At 42.5% G+C, this 24,671-nt stretch overlaps 1 protein-coding gene across 1 annotated transcript in view; it reads left to right on the top strand.

Annotated features, from left to right (window-relative positions):
* Positions 1-14,613: 14,613 nt before the first annotated feature.
* The window catches only part of LOC311130663 (serine/threonine-protein kinase N2-like), a 56,489-nt gene continuing 46,431 nt past the window's right edge, over positions 14,614-24,671 (top strand). The window contains exon 1 of the mRNA XM_084163448.1: positions 14,614-15,180. Coding sequence (XP_084019574.1) covers positions 15,160-15,180 — 21 coding nt within the window. The 5' untranslated portion in view covers positions 14,614-15,159. The remainder of the gene's footprint in view (positions 15,181-24,671) is intronic.

Here is a 24,671-nt window from a genome sequence, read left to right as displayed (position 1 = left end):
GGTCAGGCAGCGGGGCCAGACCAGACCGGGGGCGCTACGGGGGGGTAGCGAGAGAGTGGTGGTCACGCCCGGAGCCGGATCCGCCTCCGAGGCGGAATGCCCACCCGGCCCCTACCCTCTTGAGTTTGGTTGGCGCGGTCGCAATCCACGCCTTTGGGGGGGGGGTACTGTCACGCCCTGGCTCTGGGGACTCTTTAATGTTGAGCCAGGGTGTGTAGTGTCTATGTTGTATTTTCTATGTTCATGTTCTAGTTCGTGTATTTCTATGTTGGCCGGGGTGGTTCCCAATCAGAGGCAGCTGTGGCTTGTTGTCTCTGATTGGGAACCATACTTAGGCAGCCTGTTGGCACTAGTTTATTGTGGGATCTTGTTCCGTAAGGTTTGTTTTGGTGTTTAACCTAGGACTTCACGTATCGTTTTGTTGTTTTGTTATTTGTGTATATTACTCATTAAAAGATGTACGCTTACCACGCTGCGCCTTGGTCTGCTTCCTATAACGATTGTGACACACTGTGCGTGCAGATGCACTCACACCTGCCTGCTGCCATTCCTGAGCAAGCTATGCACTGGTGGTGCCACGATCCCGCAGCTGAATCAACTTTAGGAGATGGTCCTGGCGCTTGCTGGACTTTCTTGGGCGCCCTGACGCCTTCTTCACAACAACTGAACCTCTCTCCTTGAAGTTCTTGATGATCCAATAAATGGTTGATTTAGGTGCAGTCTTACTAGCAGCAATATCCTTGCCTGTGAAGCCCTTTTTGTGCAAAGCAATGATGACGGTTTCCTTGCAGGTAACCATGGTTAACAGAGGAAGAACAATGATTTCAAGCACCACCCTCCTTTTAAAGCTTCCAGTCTGTTATTCTAACTCAATCGGCATGACAGAGTGATCTCCAGCCTTGTCCTCGTCAACACTCTCACCTGTGTTGACGAGATAATCACTGACATGATGGCAGCTGGTCCTTTTGTGGCAGGGCTGAAATGCAGTGGAAATGTTTTTTGGGGGATTAAGTTCATTTTCATGGCAAAGAGGGACTTTGCAATTCATTGCAATTCATCTGATCACTCTTCATGACATTCTGGAGTATATGCAAATTGCCATCATCAAAACTGAGGCAGCAGACTATGAAAATTAGTATTTGTGTCATTCTCAAAACTTTTGACCACGACTGTACATGTCCTGATGTATTTACAATGTGTATGAGTTCACTATGAACATGTCCTGATGTATTTACAATGTGTATGAGTTCACTATGAACATGTGGTCCTCTGTAGCTCAGCTGGTAGAGCACGGCGCTTGTAACGCCAAGGTAGTGGGTTCGATCCCCGGGACCACCCATACACAAAAATGTATGCACGCATGACTGTAAGTCGCTTTGGATAAAAGCGTCTGCTAAATGGCATATTATTATTATTTATTATTATGTCCTGATGTATTTACAATGTGTGTGAGTTCACTATGTACATGTCCTGGTGTATTTACAATGTGTATGAGTTCACTATGAACATGTCCGGATGTAGTTACAATGTGTATGAGTTCACTATGAACATGTCCTGATGTATTTACAATGTGTATGAGTTCACTATGAACATGTCCTGATGTATTTACAATGTGTATGAGTTCACTATGAACATGTCCTGATGTATTTACAATGTGTATGAGTTCACTATGAACATGTCCTGATGTATTTACAATGTGTATGAGTTCACTATGAACATGTCCTGATGTATTTACAATGTGTATGAGTTCACTATGTACATGTCCTGATGTATTTACAATGTGTATGAGTTCACTATGTACATGTCCTGGTGTATTTACAATGTGTATGAGTTCACTATGAACATGTCCTGATGTATTTACAATGTGTATGAGTTCACTATGTACATGTCCTGATGTATTTACATGTGTACGGTGCCTGTTAGATATTGGGGCATTCTGGGATGTGCTTTTGTATGTTATTGCTGTAAGAGCGAGTTAGCTAGTATGCTCTAATTGCAATGGTAACATTAGCTTCCTGCTAATTCACAGTTATTTCCATGCTAACAGACAAATCACGAATCTACAGCCATCAACATACTGTTGTCCTGCACATCTAATGAGCTTCCTTGTGTCTATCGTCAGAATGAACACCAGTCATCTGGGATTGCTGTCTGGACAGTCCTTTCTTTAAAAACACAACACAAGAGCGTTACGAAGTACGATCACGTCTGTTACACTGGTGCCAGTCTTCTTGTCTTTCCTGGACAGCTGTTATACATACAGCGAGTGCACAAAACGTTCGGGAACACCTTCCTAATATTGAGTTGTACCCCCTTTTGCCCTCAGAACCGCCTCAATTCGTCGGGGCATGGGACTCTACACGGTGTCAAAAGCGTTCCACAGGGATGCTCGCCCATTTTGACTCCACTGCTTCCGACAGTTGTGTCAAGTTGGCTGGATGTCCTTTGGGTGGTGGACCATTCTTGATACACATGGGAAACTGTGTTGAGCATGAAAATCCCAGCAGCGTTGCAGTTCTTGACACACTCAAACCGGTGCGTCTAGCGCCTACTTCCATACACAGTTCAAAGGCACTTAAATATTTTGTCTTGCCCATTCACGCTCTGAATGGCACACATACACATTTTAGTAGACGCTCTTATCCAGAGCGACTTACAGTTAGTGAATGCATACTTTTTTTTTTTTTTTTCATACTGGCCCCCCGTGGGAAACAAACCCACATCCCTGCCAGCCAAACCCTCCCCTACCTTGGACGACGCTGGACCAATTGTGCGCCGCCCATGGGTCTCCCGGTTGCGGCCGGCTGCGACAGAGCCTGGACTCGAACTAGGATCTCTAGCGGCACAGCTAGCACTGCGATGCAGTGGCGCAGTGTCTCAATTGTCTCAAGGCTTCAAAATCATTCTTTAACCCATCTCCTCCCCTTCATCTACACTGATTGAAGTGGATTTAACAAGTGGCATCAAAAAAGGATCATAGCTTTCACCTGGATTCACCTGGTCAGTCTATGTCATGGAAAGACCATGTTTTGTACACTCAGTGTAAGCATGTCAGGACTCAGGTCGATTAGGTCGAGTTCCTGCCCGTCTACATTGCAGATGCATGCCAGATCTTACAATACCTGGATAGCACAGGAGGTTGGTAGCACCTTAATTGGGGAGGACGGGCTCGTGGTAATGGCTGGAGCGGAATCAGTGGAATGGTATCAAATACATCACACATATGGTTTCCATGCGTTTGATGCCATTCACTCTGTTTCAGCCATTATTATGAGCCGTCCTCCCCTCAGCAGCCTCCACTGCTGCCTAGGTATTAAACCACATCATATGATATAGCAATCTGATGCCCGACTGGAAGTCTGTGACGTGGAACGCAACCATTGGTTGATGCAATGCAACACCTGCGCATCTAGTCGGGCAGAAACTCAACCTACAGGTGTGACAATGAGCCTCCATTGCTTATCATGGATGCTTCTGCTTTGCTAATTGAACGATTGATTCTGAATTCTCATTGGCTGACTGTTTCCTTTAAATTCTGTATTTTCTTTGTATGAAGGGCTGCTTCTGACGGAAGGTGCCGGTAAGAGGGAAGTTTGTTCTCATATAATCAGGAGGTGCATGGGCAGAGGGCACGTATGGGCAGAGAGGGCAATTGCATGTATGTCAGGAGGATTCAAGTAAGTTCTCATACATATATTTAAGAATGGGGTGGGCAAGGAGGACGAGGGGGGGCATGTGTTTCACTACTCAGTTGGCATATCCCTATCACTGAGTCCATGTGTGGTTGTCCCCAACCCTCCTGTTTTCCCAGTCTCATTTTCATCTTTTTGATAAACATGACTCCTGCCATCTGTTCCAGGGAGTGAGGATTACTCTCCAAATGAGCTGAAATTGAATCTGCTAGAAAAGTGATCCACTGCAAATGTAAAGGACATTCAAGAACATTCTTTTTAGTTAATACAAATGAAAGGGCTCTAGGGATGTGGTAGGGATACGGTCCAATGACGTCCAACACAAAGAGTCCTGAAATATATGCATTAATTACCGGTTGCAAGTTACAAAACCTTCATGATTTAATTCACTAGCACCAGTCCAAAATTCAGAATTCATGAATGTAGTGAAAAGGTAGGTTGAGGAGAAGGGGTTTGGTTGCAGAAGAAGCGTGTTTATTTAACTACACGGGATCTGGTTCCCACAGACAGGTGTAATTGTTTTTTGTTCCTTCACACAGTTCAGTATGGTTATTCAAACGTGCAGGCTTTAAGTTCCCCAGACCTGCCTACATGGCTCTTGACCACAACAGTTTTTATATTCAGATGCCTCACTACCTCATAGATTTGAAAAAAGAAAACATCTGAATTGGAAGCTGCAAAGATCTGTTTTGATGTACTTTGTCTCCCTCAAGTGGTGGGAAAGCCACTTGTGAACTCTACCAACTCAACTCTTGCAGTAATGCAACTACACCACTATGGGGAAGCTCAACTCTTGCAGTACTGCAACTACACCACTAGGGGAAGCTCAACTCTTGCAGTACTGCAACTACACCACTAGGGGGAGCTCAACTCTTGCAGTAATACAACTATCACCAAGGAGCACTGACAGTATGGAGATATACAAGCCCTAGCAGTTTAGGGTGAGGAAACCATTCCCTCTAATATCACGTGTCAACAGGTCAAAGCAGTATCAAATTAATATGCAAATGATGCCACATACAAATGTGGACTTGATGAACTAAGTAGAGGCATGCAGTTCTATGAAGTAACACCTCAGTAGGTTACCTCGACTAACCCGTGCCCCCGCACATTGACACTGACTCTGCACCGGTACCCCCCCTGTATATAGCCTCCCTACTGTTATTACATCGACTAACACATTGACTCTGTACCGGTACCCCCCTGTATATAGCCTCGATACTGTTATTATATCGACTAACACATTGACTCTGTACCGGTACCCCCCTGTATATAGCCTCGCTACTGTTATTACATCGACTAACACATTGACTCTGTACCGGTACCCCCTGTGTATAGCAGAGATAGAGACAGAGACAGAGACTCTCTGATTCAAATAATCAGCTAATCAACAAGCTTCAATCATTTGAATCAGCTGTGTAGTGTTAGAGCAAAAACCAAATGGTGCACCCCTTGGGGTCCCGAGGACAAGTTTGGGAAACGCTGCTTTAATCTCTTTTAATGTCATGAAACTACAGGGCACTTAAATCTCCCTTTGATATTCCTGTCTGCTTGCCTGTCTGTCTCTGTCTCTGTCTGTCAACCAGGGCAGCCCTGGATCTCTGCCTGCCTCCTGCCAGTAGGTGTCAGAGCAAAGTCCACAGGTCACACCCCAGGGTTCATTCATGGCATATGGGGGAAAAAAGGGGCATCCCTTTGATCTGATTCTGCACACAGACAGAACACAGCAGATGTCCTCTCTCTCGCTCTCTGTGTGCCAGGTGCAGAGAGAGCCGAGCCTCACTGCTATTGAGTTTCACTGACCAGTTTATACACAGACAGAGGCCATGGTACTGTACGTCATACTGTTTAATCCCTGATGGACTAGAATCAAACGGACACGTGGCACAGGGCTGTTATCTTGCTCAATTGACTACATCAAGGCCCAGAATGTGAGGACACATGCAGGAGCTACACACTTACCATAAATCAGACACTGAGTCTACCAAACATTTTGGAACACCTTCCTAATATTGAGTTGCACCTCCTTACAGTGCATTCGGAAAGTATTCAAACCCCTTGACTTTTTCCACATTTTGTTACGTTACAGACTTATTCTAAAATTGATTCAATAGTTTTGTGTCCTCATCAATCTACACACAATACCCCAGAATGACAAAGCAAATCCAGTTTTTGTTTTTTTATTTAGCAAATGTATAAAATATTAATAACGGAAATATCACATTTTCCTTGGTATTCATACCCTTTACTCAGTACTTTGTTGAAGCACCTTTGGCAGCGATTACAGCCTTGAGTCTTCTTGGGTATGACGCTACAAGCTTGGCACACCTGTATTTGGGGAGTTTCTCCCATTCTTCTCTGCAGATCCTCTCAAGCTCTGCCAGATTGGATGGGGAGCGTCGCTGCACAGCTATATTCGTGTCTGTCCAGAGATGTTCGATCGGGTTCAAGTCCAGGCTCTGGCTGGGCCACTCAAGGACATTCAGAGACTTGTCCTGAAGCCACTCCTGCATTGTCTTGGCTGTGTGCTTAGGGTCGTTGTCCAGTTGGAAGGTGAACCTTTGCCCCAGTCTGAAGTCCTGAGCGCTCTGGAGCAGGTTTTCATCAAGGATCTCTCTGTACTTTGCTCTGTTCATCTTTCCCTCGATCCTGACTAGTCTCCCAGTCCCTGCCGCTGAATGATGGAGGCCACTGTGTTCTTGGGGACCTTCAATGCTGCAGAAATGTTTTGGTGCCCTTCCCCAGATCTGTGCCTCAACACAATCCTGTCTCGGAAACTCTACGGACAATTCCTTCGACCTCATGGCTTGGTTTGTCCTCCGACATGCACTGTCAACTGTGGGACCTTATATAGACAGGTGTGTGCCTTTCCAAATCATGTCCAATCAATTGAATTTACCACAGGTGGACTCCAATCAAGTGGTAGAAACATCTCAAGGATGATCAATGGAAACAGGATGCACCTGAGCTCAATTTCGAGTCTCATAGCAAAGGGTCTGAATACTTACGTAAAATTTTTTTTTTTTTACATTATTTTTTTTTTTTTTTATAAATTAGCAACAATTTCTACAAATTTCTGTTTTTCGCTTTGTCATTATGGGTTATTGTGTGTAGATTGATACAGCACTCTATTTCGTCCCCAATGGCACCGCTATGGGCCCTGGTCAAAAGTAGTGCACTATATTGGGAATCGGGTGCCATTTGAGACGAAGACATAGGCTTCCTGTGGTAACAATTCTTCTTCCTGTGGCAGAAAGTCTGTTGCTCTATCAGACATGCTAATCTAACGCTGCTACTCCATCTAATAGGATTCACATTCACACAAAACTGCGTCCCAAATGGCACCCTGTTCCCTTAATAGTGCACTACTTTTGATCAGGGCCCATAGACGGGTTGGTTGTTTAGCAACAAAACCGACGTGTGCACAACTATGGGGGAAAAACAGACGGGGTTGGCTTAGACTGTTGACAACATGTAAACTGTACTGAGTATACTACACCTTATGAACACCTGCTCTTTCCATGACATAGACTGGCCAGGTGCATCCAGGTGAAAGCTATGATCCCTTATTGATGTCACTTGTTGAATCCACTTCAAATCAGTGTAGATGAAGGGGAGGAGACAGGTTAAAGAAGGATGTTTAAGCCTTGAGACAATTGAGACATGGACTGTGTATGTGTGCCATTCACAGTAGTGGTGCGTGGATAAAATCACTGAGGAAGCCAAGCCAGTAAAAATATTTTGTGATAATTGCGTTGTTTGCTCTATAACCCATTCGTTCATACGCCACCGTGATATACAATAAAGCCATGACAACAAGAAGACAACAGTCACACAGTGGAGGAATAAATTCAACTACACATACGTCTGTTTCATCACAAAACCGGAGAGCAACATCGGTTTCGGTGAAGTCCACAAAGCAAATGTTGCATGTAACAAACAGTTATATGACCTGCAGCATGGTCACGCAAGATCATGTTTTCAACAGTTTACTAAACCACTACTGATTTAGAACCACAGAGTTACCACAAGTCAGCACAAAGACAACAGGAGCACTCTGCTATAATATAATAATATAATATGCCATTTAGCAGACGCTTTTATCCAAAGCGACTTACAGTCATGCGTGCATACATTTTTGTGTATGGGTGGTCCCGGGGTTTGAACCCACTACCTTGGCGTTACAAGCGCCATGCTCTACCAGCTGAGCTACAGAGGACCACCGCTATTCCAGCACCATTTCAACATAAACATTTAAACATCATCAAATCAACAAGGCTATATACGCTTAGTTTAATACACTGAAAACAAACTTAAAAGATACCAAAAACAATTTAGTCCAATCAATGTTGCAAAATATAATGTGGCTGTCCATGGTATTGATTTGTGTGTGTGTGTGTGCACGAAAGTAAAACTTTTTTTTTACTCTCCCTACTTGTGGACTAGTTGAAGGCCAATGCCTTCCTCCTCTCTTTCATGTTGGCAAAACGGTCTATGGCTCTGTCATACAGCACACTTTTAGTTTGTGTTGTCACAGGCTACGTAGCTAAAATGATTGCTAGCCTAAATTCCTGGCATGTGCAAGAATGATCCACCTAAGTTAGCTAGCTAGTTAACATGGGCAACAATGAACCAGCTAAGTTAGCTAGCTAGTTAATGTGGGCAACAATGAACCAGCTAAGTTAGCTAGCTAGTTAACGTGGGCAACAATGAACCACCTAAGTTAGCTAGCTAGTTAACATGGGCAACAATGAACCAGCTAAGTTAGCTAGCTAGTTAACGTGGGCAACAATGAACCAGCTAAGTTAGCTAGCTAGTTAACGTGGGCAACAATGAACCAGCAAAGTTAGCTAGCTATTTATCATGAGACTACTAGGCTACATTTAGGCTACATATTGAACTTCAATCGTCTCAGGCCAGTGGCACAACATATTAATTCATGGTTAGATCAGAATCGTCGTCATAATCATTAGCCTGTACAGAAAATTAAGTCAACCACAAGTCCAAATCCCCATCTCCATCCATGGTTTAGGAAAGGGCTGATTTAGCAAGCTAGCTAGTGCAGGACGTCAACACAAGCAGACCAGAAACTGACACATTTTTCTGAAAACAACGTTTTGCTTAGGAAGTGATTTGATTGAGACTGTTCTGAGGGCAAAAGGGGTGGACGAGGGACTCAATATAATAGGAAGGTGTTCCTAATGTTTGGTATACTCAGTGTATATTTCGTCTCCAATGTTTATTGAAAACATACACTACCATTCCAAAGTTTGGACACACCTAGTCATTCAAGGGTTTTTCTTTATTTTTTACATTGTAGAATAATAGTGAAGACATCAAAACTATTAAATAAAACCTATTGAATCATGTAGTAACCCAAAAAGTGTTAAACAAATCAAAATATATTTTATATTTGAGATTCTTCAAATAGCCACCCTTTGCCTTGATGACAGCTTTGCACACTCTTGGCATTAGTAACTTTTTTGGTTACTACATGATTCCATATGTGTTATTTCATAGTTTTGATGTCTTCACTATTATTCTACAATGTAGAAAATAGTTAAAATAAAGAAAAACCCTTGAATGAGTAGGTGTGTCCAAACTTTTGACTGGTACTGTAAATACATTTGCAAAATGAGCACTCTCTCAAATACGTAGTTACAGTTGTTGGTTAGCTAGCTAGCAAAATGCTAGCCATATTAGCATTGACGTGAAATCCGTCAACCCCTCAAAACAAGACATGGTATCAAGAACAAGATGAAACTAGCTGAAAGTGTCACTTACTATCCCCACATGGCAGTTTCTTGTCATTTTTGGTAGCCATCTGGCCATCCAGAATCCCAAAAACTCACAGACTTCTGCCCCATTGAAGAGTGTGCATCGTTTTTGTGACGTTGTCAGCTAACCCATTTATAGGGCGCTGGTCAAAAATTGCACCCAGGGAATAGGGTGCAATTTGGGACACACACCAACTTGCATTAATTAACATTATACTCTACATGTAGCCAATGACGACCACCACCTTCTTAATTGTTCTGGTTGCTAAGGAAGTTAGGTAAATGCATGGCCAGGACCAGGACAGCAGTGCTGACCTTGAACTCTTGATCAACATGTTCAAACCATAAAGTCAGTAGGTTATCCGACAACAAATTGTCTCTGCATTTAGACAGAATGCAAATGTGTTTGTTTCCAAAAACAAAGTGAGAAACTCTTCCAACTTTTCGGGCCAAGTGTAATGGTGTAGTGGTAATGACGAAATGCTCTGTTACATACTTGGGATGTGAACTGGACCAACACATGACAGGTGAACGCATGGCTCTGAAGGTCATTGGGAGAGTTCACACCAGGACTAAGTTCCTGGGTAGGGCAGCCAAGTTCCTGGATACAGAGACTATGAGGACCCTGGCAACATCTCTGATCTGGTGTCACTATGGCTATGCTTGTATCTCATGGTTCAGTGGCACAACAAAAAATCTGAAGGACAAACTTCAAACGGCCCAAAAAACAAACTATTGAGAATTGTACTCAAGCTCAGCCCTAGGACGCACATTGGTCCTAATAATTTCAGGGAACTGAACTGGCTTCCAGTTGATCTCCTAGGTGGTGCAGATCAAACTGTTGATGGTTTTTAAAGTTATACATGACCTTGACCCAGTTACAGGTTTGGCTATTTGAATTTCATTAGACTCTGATAGCATCACATCAGAGCCAGTGTTGCCAATATCAGACCGCTGCGCTACAGGAGCATGGCTGGAAAAAGCTATTTCCTTAAAACTGGTGCAGAGGAATGGAATGGTGTACCAAACCATATAAAAATCCATCCCTATGCTAGGAAGTTTAAAGATTAACCTTAAGAAATGATTTATGGGCAAAATGCTTTAAAATTGGACAGGCTTAAAGAAAGTATAATTGTTTCGAATGAACGTTACTTGGTAACCTGTTTTATTATTTTTATGGTTTCCTCCCTATTGATAAGATGTACACTGAACATAAATATAAATGCAACATGTAAAGTGTTGGTCGCATGTTTCATGAGCTGAAAGTAATGATCCCAGAAATGTTCCATAAGCACAAAAAGCTTATTTCTCTCATTTGGTACACAAATTTGTTTACATCCCTGTTAGTGAGCATTTATCCTTTGCCAAGATAATCCATCCACCTGACAGGTGTGGCATATCAAGAAGCTGATTAAATAGCATGATCATTACACAGGTGCAACTTGTGCTGGGGACAATAAAAGGCCACTCTAAAATGTGCAGTTTTGTCACACAACACAATGCCAAAGATCCCTCAAGTTTTGAGGGAGCGTACAATTGGCATGCTGACTGCAGGAATGTCCACCATAGCTGTTGCCAGTTAATTTACTGTTAACTTCTCTACCATAAGCCACCTCAAACGTTGTTTTAGAGAATTTGGCAGACATTTACATTTAAGTCATTTAGCAGACGCTCTTATCCAGAGCGACTTACAGTTAGTGCATACATTACTTTATTATACCCCCGTGGGAATCAAACCCACAACCCTGGCGTTGCAAACGCCATGCTCTACAAACTGAGCTAGATCCCCTGCCGGCCATTCCCTCCCCTAGACGACGCTGGGCCAATTGTGCGGCGCCCCATTGGTCTCCCGGTCGCGGCCAGCTACGACAGAGCCTGGATTCGAACCAGGATCTCTAGTGGCACAACTAGCACTGCGATGCAGTGCCTTAGACCACTGCGCCACTCGGGAGACAGACCACATGTGTGGCGTTGTGTTTGCTGATGTCAACATTGTGAACAGAGTGCCCCATGGTGGCGGTGGGGTTATGGTATGGGCAGGCATAAACTATGGACACAATTGCATTTTATCGACGGCAATTTGAATGCACAGAGATACCGTGATGAGATCCTGAGGCCGACTGTCGTGCCATTCATCCACCGCCATCACCTCATGTTTCAGCATGATAATGCATAGCCCCATGTCGCAAGGATTTGTACACAATTCCTGGAAGCTGAAAATGTCCCAGTTCTTCCATGGCCTACATACTCACCAGACATGTCCCCAATTGAGCATGTTTGGGATGCTCTTGTTCGATGTTTACGACAACGTGTTCCAGTTCCCGCCAATATCCAGCAACTTCGCACAGTCATTGAAGAGGAGTGGGACAACATTCCACCGGCCACAATCAACAGCCTGATCAACTCTATCCGAAGGAGATGTGTTGGCCTGCATGAGGCAAATGGTGGTCACACCAGATACTGACTGGTTTTCTGATCCATGCCCCTACATTTTTTTTCAAGGTATCTGTGACAGATGCATATCTGTATTCTCAGTCATGTGAAATCCATAGATTAGAGCCTAATTTATTTATTTCAATTGACTGATTTCCTTTAATGAACTGTAACTCCGTAAAATCTTTGAAATTGTTGCATGTTGCGTTTATATTTTTTCTCAGTAGATTTGAGATTATTTTGTTTTTCATTTTATAATCATACAGTAAAAGTAAAGATATCTTAATAAAAAATGACTGAATTAAAAGTGAAAGTCACCCAGTAAAATGCTACTTGAGTAAAAGTCTAAAAGTATTTGGTTTTAAATATACTTAAGTATCAAAAGTAAATATAATTGCTAAAATATACTTAAGTATCAAAAGTAAAAATATAAATAATTTCAAATTCCTTATTAAGCAAACCAGATGGCACGATTTGTTTTTTTATTTACGGATAGCCAGTGGCACACTCCAACACTCAGACATAATTTACAACCTAAGCATTTGTGTTTAGTGAGTCCAACAGATCAGAGGCAGTAGGGATGACCAGGGATGTTCTCTTGATAAGTGCGTGAATTGAACCATTTCCTGCTAAGCAATCAAAATGTAACGAGTACTTTTGGGTGTCAGGAAAAATGTATGGAGTAAAAAGTATATTATTTTCTTTAAGAATGTAGTGGAGTAAAAGTAAAAGTTGTCAAAAAATATAAATAGTAATATACAGACACCCCAAAAAACTATTTAAGTACTTTTACTTAAGTGCTTTACACCACTGCACAATGGAAATACGTTTTTAAACATCCTCTGATTTGAATGTCATTGTACTGTATCCTCATGAGTGGTTGTATTGTGTTGAAAATGATCAAATAAATAAAATCAAACATGTCATAAACAAATTCTGAACATTCTTATCAGCCACCAATTTTCTGATGCAATTATTATTTGAATATAAGGTAGTACTTTACAGCATATAATAAAAACATGGTTACCCCCTTTTCATTTGTTGTTTCAGGGTAATACACCACATACTTTGTGCCAACTTATGCTCAAAGTAATTGGGTTTGCGAACGGGGGTTGGAAAAGTGTATCCCTGTTACCATGGCCATCCCTTTATTCTCTTGGTGGTCCAGGCTCTCTCTGTTAATAGAACAAAGACAAATGAAGTCCATAATCCATATGCAAATTCTATACATGTTGACAATGCATTACATGAGGGCCTTACTCAACGTTCGCATAATGACTGCACGTTTGGCATCAAATCAACAACGGGGCTATTGACCTAGTTCTGAGAGGCATCCACAGTGCCATCACTCTTATTTGGCCCCTATTACTCAGATAATGACTTGTTTTCTCTCACACTAAATATCTATGATATAATCATCATCATGACATAACTTTTATGTAATATAAAATCGATTCAATTTTAACTGAATGCGTTTGTGGCACACTAACGTAGCAGGCGTTCCTTCTTCTTCTCTGTTCAACCAATCCGGTAAATGTGGAGGAGTTCAGATGGAGAGAGGAAAAGGCGAAACGAAAGGGATAACTGGGCCCCAAATCTGTCTTCTCCAGCAGGTGGCGTTTTTTCCGCTCACCAAGCGAAGAGTTGTTTTTGGAGGTCAATAACCACGTTTCCATCCTGTTTTTATGCGTGTAAAGTCATACCGTATATATATATTATTTTATCACAGCTGTGACGCAAACAGGAAGTTTCGGTACAATTGTATAAATTCCGAAATATAATTTGTTCGTTCGACACGGTGGGATATTTTTGTGTTGGTAAAATGAATTATGCGAGAAATATTGGTTGAAACACTTGTATGTGCAAATATTGATATAATAACCATCATATTTAAGTAAACTTGGAGTTACGCAACAGGGCAGGGCTGAATTTGGGAAACCCTGGTCTAGAGCACATGCCTTGCCAATACCACAGTGGGCATACTCGCTATGTCAGGCAACAGTTTCTGTGAGAAAACAGAGTTGAAAATGCAATGGAAAGCCATTTAACTTGTATTTTTTATTCGGTATGCCTACATGGGAATTTAATCACAAAATGTATTTTTACGTGCACTACACCACGCATGACCTTTTATCTGCAACAAGCCAATTTGATGGAAACATCTCTGGTGGTAAAATGCGCATATTGTTTTTATGCGGATTTTATGTTTTTATCGCAGTTGTGCCTTAACGGCACTAGTTACCACAGCCACAAAGTCACAAACCCCGCCTATTTCTGCAACGTCTCTTCTTAAAATATGATCTTGAACCTAACATTAACCAGACTGTTAACCGTATGCCTAACCTTAAATTAAAACAAAAAAAGCAAATGTTTGTTTTCATGAATTTTTACGATATATCCAAATTTGACTTTGTGGCTGCGTTAACTAGTGGAGATAGTTGTGCCGTTGGTCACACGCATATCTGCTCTCTCATTGGCTAGAATGATCCCACCTGATCTTGCCTCCTCCTTCCATTTTGAAAGAGTTCATCGTTAGAGCAAGAAGGAGGTAGCTGCATCCCAATATGGCGACCGGAGTATGGGCGAGTGGGTGTGTCGAAAGGAAAGTAATGGGCGTGTTGAAATGAGTGGGTGTGTCGAAAGGAAAGTAGTGGGCGTGTGGAAAGCGCTCTGCTAAAGCAAAGGCAGACGCGGCTATAGGTTATGGTGCTTTCAAGACAACTGGGTCGGAGTCGGAGCACTACAGAGGGCCGAGTTGGCTGACTGTTCAAAACAAATTTTCCCAGTCAGAGTTGTCTTGAACGCACTGAAGTCGGAGATTTCCGAGTTCCCAGTTGTTTTGAATGCTGCATATAGTGTGTGAATTTGTCGCTGGACTGGCAGAGAAGTTTCAGTCGGAACCAAGCATAAAGTTTTTAATTCGGTGGGTTTCTGAGGACGATTTCAGGATAGGAGCGTTTGCGTTTAGTATTTTCAGTTCTACATAAAGAGGGAACTACAAGATAATATTTTGGGATTGTTTTGCGGTTGAATCTTTTTCAATAGCCTACAGAATGAAGTCTAAAAATACAGTCATGGGAAAGTTCCCATATTAATCATGAAGAGAGCTGATTACTGATGATTTCAGATTTACGAAGTAGGAATTCGTATTTTTAGGAAAATATCCTGCATAGGCTACGGGAGGAATAATATTGTTCCTTCATATGAGTCGTCCCATATCCTCTCTCCCGAGTTTTATTATAAATTGAAAAACCAAGATGGCGGCGGATTCCCTACAGGTAAGAACTCTGCAACTAAAAATTTTTCCCAGCATTGTTTTAAAACAGTTTGCAGGCCTATAATGACATCTTTCGTTTTCAGGTCATGGTTATTTCTGTAAAGGATGGGCCTTGGTAGGAATTTGTTTATACCTTGTTACTTTGTGTCCAACTGTAGCTTTCGTGTAACAGCGAAAATGGGATTGTATCCCTGCCCATGATCCCTACCTAGCCTATTTTGTTTGATCGCTTCTAAAGCGGAAGTGAAATAAAAAAAAAGTAATATGCCGTATTCTCTTGTTACTCAGATTATGTCAGGCCCATCACTCGCTCTCTCGCTGGCATAGTTTGTTTAGGGCACCTCATAGAGCTGGGCGATATGGACAAAAATCCTTATTGCGATAAATGTATTGAATTATCACAACGATAAATTGAACGACACATTTCAAATCAAATCAAATGTTATTTGCCACATGCGCCGAAAACAACAGGTGTAGACATGACCGTGAAATGCTTACTTACAAGCCCTTAACCAACAATGCATTTATTTTTTAGTAAAAAGTAAAATAAAACAACAACAATAAAAAAGTGTTGGGAAAAAAAAAAAGAGCAGAAGTAAAATAACATTAGGGAGGCTATATACAGGGGGGTACCGGTGTAGCGTCAATGTGCAGGGGCACCGGCTAGTTGAGGTAGTTGAAGTAATATGTACATGTGGGTAGAGTTAAAGTGACTATGCATAAATAATTAACAGAGTAGCAGCAGCGTAAAAAGATGGGGTGGGGTTGTGGAGGCAGTGCAAATAGTCTGGGTAGCCATGATTAGCTGTTCAGGAGTGTTATGGGTTGGGGGTAGAAGCTGTTGAGAAACCTTTTGGACCTAGACTTGGCGCTCCGGTACCGCTTGCCGTGCGGTAGCAGAGAGAACAGTCTATGACTAGGGTGGCTGGAGTCTTTGACAATTTTGAGGGCCTTCCTCTGACACCGCCTGGTATAGAGGTCCTGGATGGCAGGAAGCTTGGCCCCAGTGATGTACTGGGCCGTACGCACTACCCTCTGTAGTGCCTTGCGGTCGGAGGCCGAGCAGTTGCCATACCAGGCGGTGATGCAACCAGTCAGGATGCTCTCGATGGTGCAGCTGTAGAACGTTTTGAGGATCTGAGGACCCCATGCCAAATCTTTTCAGTCTCCTGAGGGGGAATAGGCTTTGTCGTGCCCTCTTCACAACTGTCTTGGTGTGTTTGGACCATGATAGTTTGTTGGTGACGTGGACACCAAGGAACTTTATAACATTAATGTGCATCACAGTTTTTTTGTAAACATTTCCCTCACAACTACTACTACTACTTTGAATGTTGTACCTACCAATTGTCAAGTTATTTCTGTTCAAACTTCACATTTCTCTAGTAGGGCTCTATGGGGTATTTATCGTAATGAATGGTATCAGCAAAATGTCCACGATAAGTGGTCTGTTTGGTCTGATTTGATCATTTTCGGTTTATCCTCCCAGCTCTAGCACCTCAGTCTCACTGTCAAAGTAAACTCCCGTTTATATCTATTAATAGTATCAATTATTTCCTCTCATAGATGTTACAAAGTCGGCTCCTCCCACATGGAGTTGGCTCCTCCCATAGTCAGTCAATTAACTGTTGCTTGGAGCAGGTAGATCATAGGCTACAGTTTCATACAATGGAGTAGTTTTTGGTTTGAACCACTCCTGATCATGCAGTGTACTGTAGTAGCACAGAGTTTTGCGTACTGCATTAGTATCGAACAGCCCCCGCGATATGCAACTTTTCAGGGAAGTCAGGAACCAATATACACAATCAGTTAGGAAAGCAAAGGCTAGCTTTTTCAAACAGATTTGCATCCTGTAGCACTAACTCCAAAAGGTGTTGGGACACTGTAAAGTCCATGGAGAATAAAAGCACCTCCTCCCAGCTGCCCACTGCACTGAGGCTAGGAAACACTGTCACTACCGATAAATCTACGATAATCGAAAATTTCAACAAACATTTTGCTATGGCTGGCCATGCTTTCAACTTGGCTACCCCTACCTCGGCCACCAGCTCTGCACCCTCCGCTGCAACTTGCCCATGCCACCCCCGCTTCTCCTTCACCCAAATTCAGATAGCTGATGTTCTGAAAGAGCTGCAAAATCTGGATCCCTACAAATCAGCTGGGCTAGACAATCTGGACCCTTTCTTTCTAAAATTAGCCGCTGAAATTGTCGCAACCCCTATTACCAGCCTGTTCAACCTCTCTTTCGTATCGTCTGAGATCCCCAGAGATTGGAAAGCTGCCATGGTCATCCCCCTCTTCAAAGGGGGTGACACTCTAGATCCAAACTGTTACAGACCTATATCCATCCTGCCCTGCCTTTCGAAAGTATTTGAAAGCCAAGTTAACAAACAGATCACCGATCATTTCGAATCCCACCGTACCTTCTCCGCTATGCAATCTGGTTTCCGAGCTGGTCATGGGTGCACCTCAGCCATGCTCAAGGTCCTAAACGATATTATAACCGCTATCGATAAAAGACAGTACTGTGCAGCCATCTTCATTGACCTGGCCAAGGCTTTCGACTCCGTCAATCACCGCATTCTTATTGGCAGACTAAATAGCCTTGGTTTCTCAAATGACTGCCTCGCCTGGTTCACCAACTACTTCTCAGATAGAGTTCAATGTGTCAAATCGGGGGGCCTGTTGTTTGGACCTCTGGCAGTCTCTATGGGGGTGCCACAGGGTTCATTTCTCGGGCCGACTCTATTCTCTGTGTATATCAATGATGTAGCTCTTGCTGCTGGTGACTCTCAGATCCACCTCTACGCAGACGACACCATTTTGTATACATCTGGCCCTTCATTGGACACTGTGTTAACAAACCTCCAAACGAGCTTCAATGCCATACAGCACTCCTTCCGTAGCCTCCAACTGCTCTTAAACGCTAGTAAAACTAAATGCATGCTCTTCAATCGAACGCTGCTTGCACCCGCCCGCCCGACTAGAATCACTACTCTCGGCGGGTCTGACTTAGAATATGTGGACAACTACAAATACCTAGGTGTCTGGTTAGACCGGAAACTCTCCTTCCAGACTCACATTAAGCATCTCCAATCCAAAGTTAAATCTAGAATCGGCTTCCTATTTCGCAACAAAGCCTCCTTCACTCATGCTGCCAAACATGCCCTCGTAAAACTGACTATCCTACCGATCCTTGACTTCGGCGATGTAATTTACAAAATAGCCTCCAACACTCTACTCAGCAAATTGGATGTAGTCTATCACAGTGCCATCCGTTTTGTCACCAAAGCCCCATATACTACCCACCATTGTGTGACCTGTACGCTCTCGTTGGCTGGCCCTCACTACATATTCGTCGCCAAACCCACTGGCTCCAGGTCATCTATAAATCACTGCTAGGCAAATCCCTGTCTTATCTTAGCTCACTGGTCACCATAGCAACACCCACCCGTAGTCTGCGCTCCAGCAGGTATATCTCACTGGTCATCCCCAAAGCCAACACCTCCTTTGGCTGCCATTCCTTCCAGTTCTCTGCTGCCAATGACTGGAACGAACTGCAAAAATCTCTGAAGCTGGAGACTCTTATCTCCTTCACTAACTTTAAGCGTCAGTTGTCAGAGCAGCTTACCGATCACTGCACCTGTACACAGCTTTTCTGAAATTAGCCCACCCAACTACCTCATCCCCATATTGTTATTTATTTTGCTAATTTGCGCCCCAGTATCTCTATTTGCACATAATCTTCTGCACATCTATCATTCCAGTGAATACTAAATTGTAATTATTTTGCACTATGGCCTATTTATTGCCTTACCTCCATAACTTACGACATTTGCACACACTGTATATATATTTTCTATTGTGTTATTGACTGTACGTTTTTGTTTATTCCATATGTAACTCTGTGTTGTTGTTTTTATCGCACTGCTTTGCTTTATCTTGGCCAGGTCGCAGTTGTAAATGAGAACTTGTTCTCAACTGGCTTAACTGGTTAAATAAAAAAATGCTCTGAAGTTATTGTGGAACAGGCAGGGTAGGCCTTATTTGCAATGCTTTAATGGCTCTGGGACCGCATAGGATACCTTAGCTTAGGAGCGTGATTCATTAACTACAGCTGACTAGAGTCTAGCTCAGAGCAGTGAGGGGTAGCAGAGCGTAAGGGCCTATGGAAGGGGTCTTACAAACAAGGACGTGGATTGTTCCTTTTGTGGTTATCAAGAAAAGGGAATTACAACAGTTGGGGATGTATATCCTCCCGAGTTAGGCCTTCTAGTGAATGACTTGGTAGAACCTCTGTCATTTGGTGTGGAGGGGCCCTTTAGGGTTGTGTTGAATGTAACCTCGTCCCCAGGCTAACTTGCTACTGGGCATTTCCATCTAAAAGGACCCATGAGCACCAACATGTGAAGTTCATAGGAGCATGTCAAATGAAAGCTAAGTCTATATTTTTTTGTGTGAAATTTAAGGCATATATATATATATATATATACATTTTTCAACCATTTTTCCATCCTACAAGTTAGTAATAAGCCTACGCAAAGGACTTCGATTTCTGTTCAAACAGATGGAAAAGGGGTCTTAGACATCTACCAGAAAAAGTCTTAAAAGGTATTAGAAATACATCAAAACACAATAATGGTGAAGTAAAGACACCTGCCAACTAATATCAAACATTTTATATTTAGTTTTGGATAATTTATTTGCCTTCTGTAAGTTTAAGAAACAGTGCCTTGTGCCTTGAAATTCTTTACCAAAACCCCACATATCTTTACGATATTTTCTAATTTTTCTCCCTCATGAGGGAGGATCATGAAAGTTCACAGAAGTAACAAGTAAAGTTAAACCTACCAATTAGTTAGTGTTTTTACTGATAGCAAGTTTGTTTATGAATTATTATGTGATTTAAAACTTCTAATTCTGTTACCAAATCGGTAAAAAACTCTGTATTGGAATTACTGCAATTGAATTGGCTACAATGGGAAATGATAGTAGTTGGTCCCAAACCACAGTTGGGTCACCTGCTACTGTCCTCCCTTCCACTGGCATACTGTTATGTTCGCTTCATAACATATATATATATGGTTGAAGTCGGAGGTTTACATACACCTTAGCCAAATACATTTAAACTCAGTTTTTCACAATTCCTGACATTTAATCCTGGTAAAGATTCCCTGTCTTAGGTCAGTTAGGATCACCACTTTATTTTAAGAATGTGAAATGTCAGAATAATAGTAGAAAGAATGATTTGTTTCAGCTTTTATTTCTGTCATCACATTCCCAGTGGGTCAGAAGTTTACATACACTCAATTAGTATTTGGTAGCATTGCCTTTAAATTGTTTAACTGGGGTCTTGTTTTGAGTAGCCTTCCACAAGCTTCCCACAATAAGTTGGGTGAATTTTGGCCCATTCCTCCTGACAGAGCTGGTGTAACTGAGTCAGGTTTGTAGGCCTCCTTGCTTGCACACGCCTTTTCAGTTCTGCGCACAAATGTTCTATAGGATTGAGGTCAGGGCTTTGTGATGGCCACTCCAATACCTTGACTTTGTTGTCCTTTAGCCATTTTGCCACAACTTTGGAAGTATGCTTGGGGTCATTGTGACCCATTTGTGACCAAGCTTTAACTTCCTGACTGATGTCTTGAGATGTTGCTTCAATATATCCACATAATTTTCCTTCCTCATGATGCCATCTATTTTGTGAAGTGCACCAGTCCCTCCTGCAGCAAAGCACCCCCACAGCATGATGCTGCCACCCCCGTGCTTCACGGTTGGGATGGTGTTCTTCGGCTTGCAAGCAACCCCCTTTTTCCTTCAAACATAACATTTACATTTTACATTTTAGTCATTTAGCAGACGCTCTTATCCAGAGCGACTTACAGGAGCAATTAGGGTTAAGTGCCTTGCTCAAGGGCACATCGACAGATTTTTCACCTAGTCGGCTCGGGGATTAGAACCAGCGACCTTTCGGTTACTGGCACAACGCTCTTAACCACTAAGCTACCTGCCGCCCCGAGCGATGGTCATTATGGTCAAACTGTTCTATTTTTGTTTCATCACACCAGAGGACATTTCTCCAAAAAGTATGATCTTTGTCCCCATGTGCAGTTAGTTGCAAACCGTAGTCTGGCTTTTCTATGGTGGTTTTGGAGCAGTGGCTTCTTCCTTGCTGAGTGGCCTTTCAGGTTATGTCGATATAGGACTCGTTTTACTGTAGATATAGATACTTTTGTACCTGTTTCCTCCAGCATCTTCACAATGTCCTTTGCTGTTGTTCTGGGATTGATTTGTACCTTTTTGCACCAAAGTACATTAATCTCTAGGAGACAGAACGCATCTCCTTCCTGAGCGGTATGGCGGCTGCGTGGTCCCATGGTAGTTATACTTGCGTACTATTGTTTGTACAGATGAACGTGGTACCTTCAGGCGTTTGGAAATTGCTCCCAAGTACGAATCAGACTTGTGGAGGTCTACAAAAAAATTTCTGAGGTCTTGGCTGATTTCTTTTGGTTTTCCCATGATGTCAAGCAAAGAGGCACTGAGTTTGAAGGTAGGCCTTGAAATACATCTGCAGGGACACCTCCAATTGACTCAAATGATGTTAATTAGCCTATCAGAAGCTTCTAAAGCCATGACAATTTCCCAAGCTGTTTAAAGGCACAGTCAATTTAGTGTATGTAAACTTGTGACCCACTGGAATTGTGATACAGTGAATTATAAGTGAAATAATCTGTCTGTAAACAATTGTTGGAAAAATTACTTGTGTCATGCACAAAGTAGATGTCCTAACCGACTTGCCAAAACTATAGTTTGTTAACAAGAAATTTGTGGAGTGGTTGAAAAACAAGTTTTAATGTAAACTTCCGACTCCAACTGTATATTTTTTCCCTCTTTCTGTCTGGTGGTCAAAGTAAAGCTGTACTGGAGAAACATAGACGTCGAGAATTATATTCATTTCCATAATTATGCATTTCTGTATAGTACAAATCAGGCACCCATGATGTAATTCCGTTACCGTAATTCCGTTACCGGATGTAATTCAGTTACCGGATGTAAATCCACTTCACCTACTGTAGTTCAAAACCCAGTTTTTCAAACGTAAGGTGTCATATCATAGCTGACACCCTATTCTTTCTGCCGACAAATTTGAATCTTTAATTCGGAGCAGAGAGTTCTTGGAAAATGTGGTCGCATAAAAAAATTGAAGGAGATTTTACTACAATTCTGTTACCAAACTGAGTCAAAGCGTAATTCCATTACCGTGGAATTGTTGGCCTACTGCGTAGAGAGACCTGGCTGGTGGATGAGATGACATTGAATGCATTAACCTCACTAGAAGAAAAAAAACCCCGGATGAGATTAATCGGATATTAATAACAATATCAGTATTCAACATGCCGTGATACAATAACATATTAAAAAAAGAGATTGAGGTCACCCCTAAATGTTGGAACATTAGATTACAGACTTAGACGATCCATTTTGTCACAGTGTAGAGGGGGTGGGACTAGTCAGATGTGATTTGAGGCGTTTCTGTACTATACCAATAACTCTAAATTGTTATTACAGTTAGTACAGTCAGTCATAATAAGCATGTTGCGAAAAAAAAACCGGAGGGTTATAATGTACAACAGCGTACCTCAGTAGTCTTTTGTTTTAAACAGCACGTGGACACCTGTTATCCCACAGTGGGAATTAGGGAGTTACGCAATCAGGCTGCCGTTTGTCTGTCTCGCTCTCGCTCTCTCTCGCTCTCTCTCGCTCTCTGCCTCTGTCTCTCTTTCTCTCTCTCTCTCTCGCTCTCTGTCTCGCTCAATCTCTCGCTCTCTCTCGCTCTCTGCCTCTGTCTCTCTCTCTCTCTCTATTGCTTTTGTCTCTCTCGCTTTCTCTCTCTCTCTCTCTCGCACTTTTGTCTCTGTCGCTTTCTCTCTCTCGCGCTTTCTCTCTCCCTAGCTTTCTGTCTCCCTTGCTTTCTCTCTCGCTCTCAGTCTCTCACTGTCTGTCTCTGTCTCTCTCTCTCTCTCTCTCTCTCTCTCTCTCTCTCTCTCTCTCTCTCTCTGTCTCTACTAAGAGCCTGTCCTGTCCTTCAACCCAACGCTGTTTCTTTTTGCTGGAGGTTGGAGAGGTTGGTTCCAGTGTTGGAAGGAATGCCTGAAACTTCTACATTCTTCTGTCGGAGTCTGACTCATCTTTCTCAGCTGACACTCTTAACACTAGAACCGCCAGGCCTTTCAGCATGTTGCGAAAACAACTGGGTCATAGAAGTACAACAGTGTACCTCAGTAACACAGCCGGCCCGCTCATTAGGCAGGATTAGGTGGCGGCAGATTGACGAGGGCGGCATTTTCTGAGCTAAACTGACGCACCTCCAACAACAACACATAAAACCTCACATAATAAAAACGAAAAACCACTAGTTCAAGAGTTTAATCCATCACAAATATAACTTCATTTTGGCAGGTCTAATGAAACATTGTGGAAATAAGAAAATGTATTTTTTTTAAAACAACAGAATAGCATATTTTAAATGTATTATGTTACTACTAGTCTTTGCTTAGGAGCCTGAGCGCTCATGTGCTGAACGCATAGACAGCGTGGTTATTCTTTGGTAAAAGTTATATTTGAAAATCGAGCTGCACCTCTTGAATTTAGTTATTTGACGAAGGTAAGTGTCTTTAGAAACTGCAGCTCTTTCTGATACTATAGAAATCAAAACATTTTACGTGTGACTGCTCCTTTTCCCTGCCAAGCGCTGTGCCTCTGTGTTTCTCTTCAATTTGACAACTGATAATATTGTCACTTATCAGACTCAATTGAACCTCGTCTTCAGGCTAACTGTTATTATGTGTGAAATTAGTTTTGGTATAGTTCAGGTGTAGTGTCGATGGACCGGCTGTGAAGGCTGACTGGCATCATTTGATTCCTGCTCATCAACTTGAATAGAGTCAAGGATATGTTTTGCATTATTCTAAAGGCCTACTGCAACACCTAGCATGTTGTAATTTCCCTTACAATACCTTTGATTAGTAATAGAGTTACAGTAAATGAAAAGAGAAAGCTCCAATGATTTACTATAAACATGAAACGCTGATAAATAGGCGTACTACACTGGCTCTGACGCTCGTCGGATGTGGCAGGGCTTGAAAACTATTACAGACTACAAAGGGAAGCACAGCCGCGAGCTGCCCAGTGACACAAGCCTACCAGACGAGCTAAACCACTTCTATGCTCGCTTCGAGGCAAGCAACACTGAAGCATGCATGAGAGCACCAGCTGTTCCGGATGACTATGTGATCACGCTCTCCGTAGCCGATGTGAGTAAGACTTTTAAGCAGGTCAACATTCACAAGGCCGCAGGGCCAGACGGATTACCAGGACGTGTACTCCGAGCATGTGCTGACCAACTGGCAAGTGTCTTCACTGACATTTTCAACATGTCCCTGACTGAGTCTGTAATACCAACATGTTTCAAGCAGACCACCATAGTCCCCG

This window comes from Coregonus lavaretus, assembly GCF_964263955.1.
Source record: "Coregonus lavaretus genome assembly, chromosome: 6".
Lineage (NCBI taxonomy): Eukaryota > Metazoa > Chordata > Actinopteri > Salmoniformes > Salmonidae > Coregonus > Coregonus lavaretus.
This window is presented reverse-complemented; position numbering and strand designations above follow the sequence as displayed.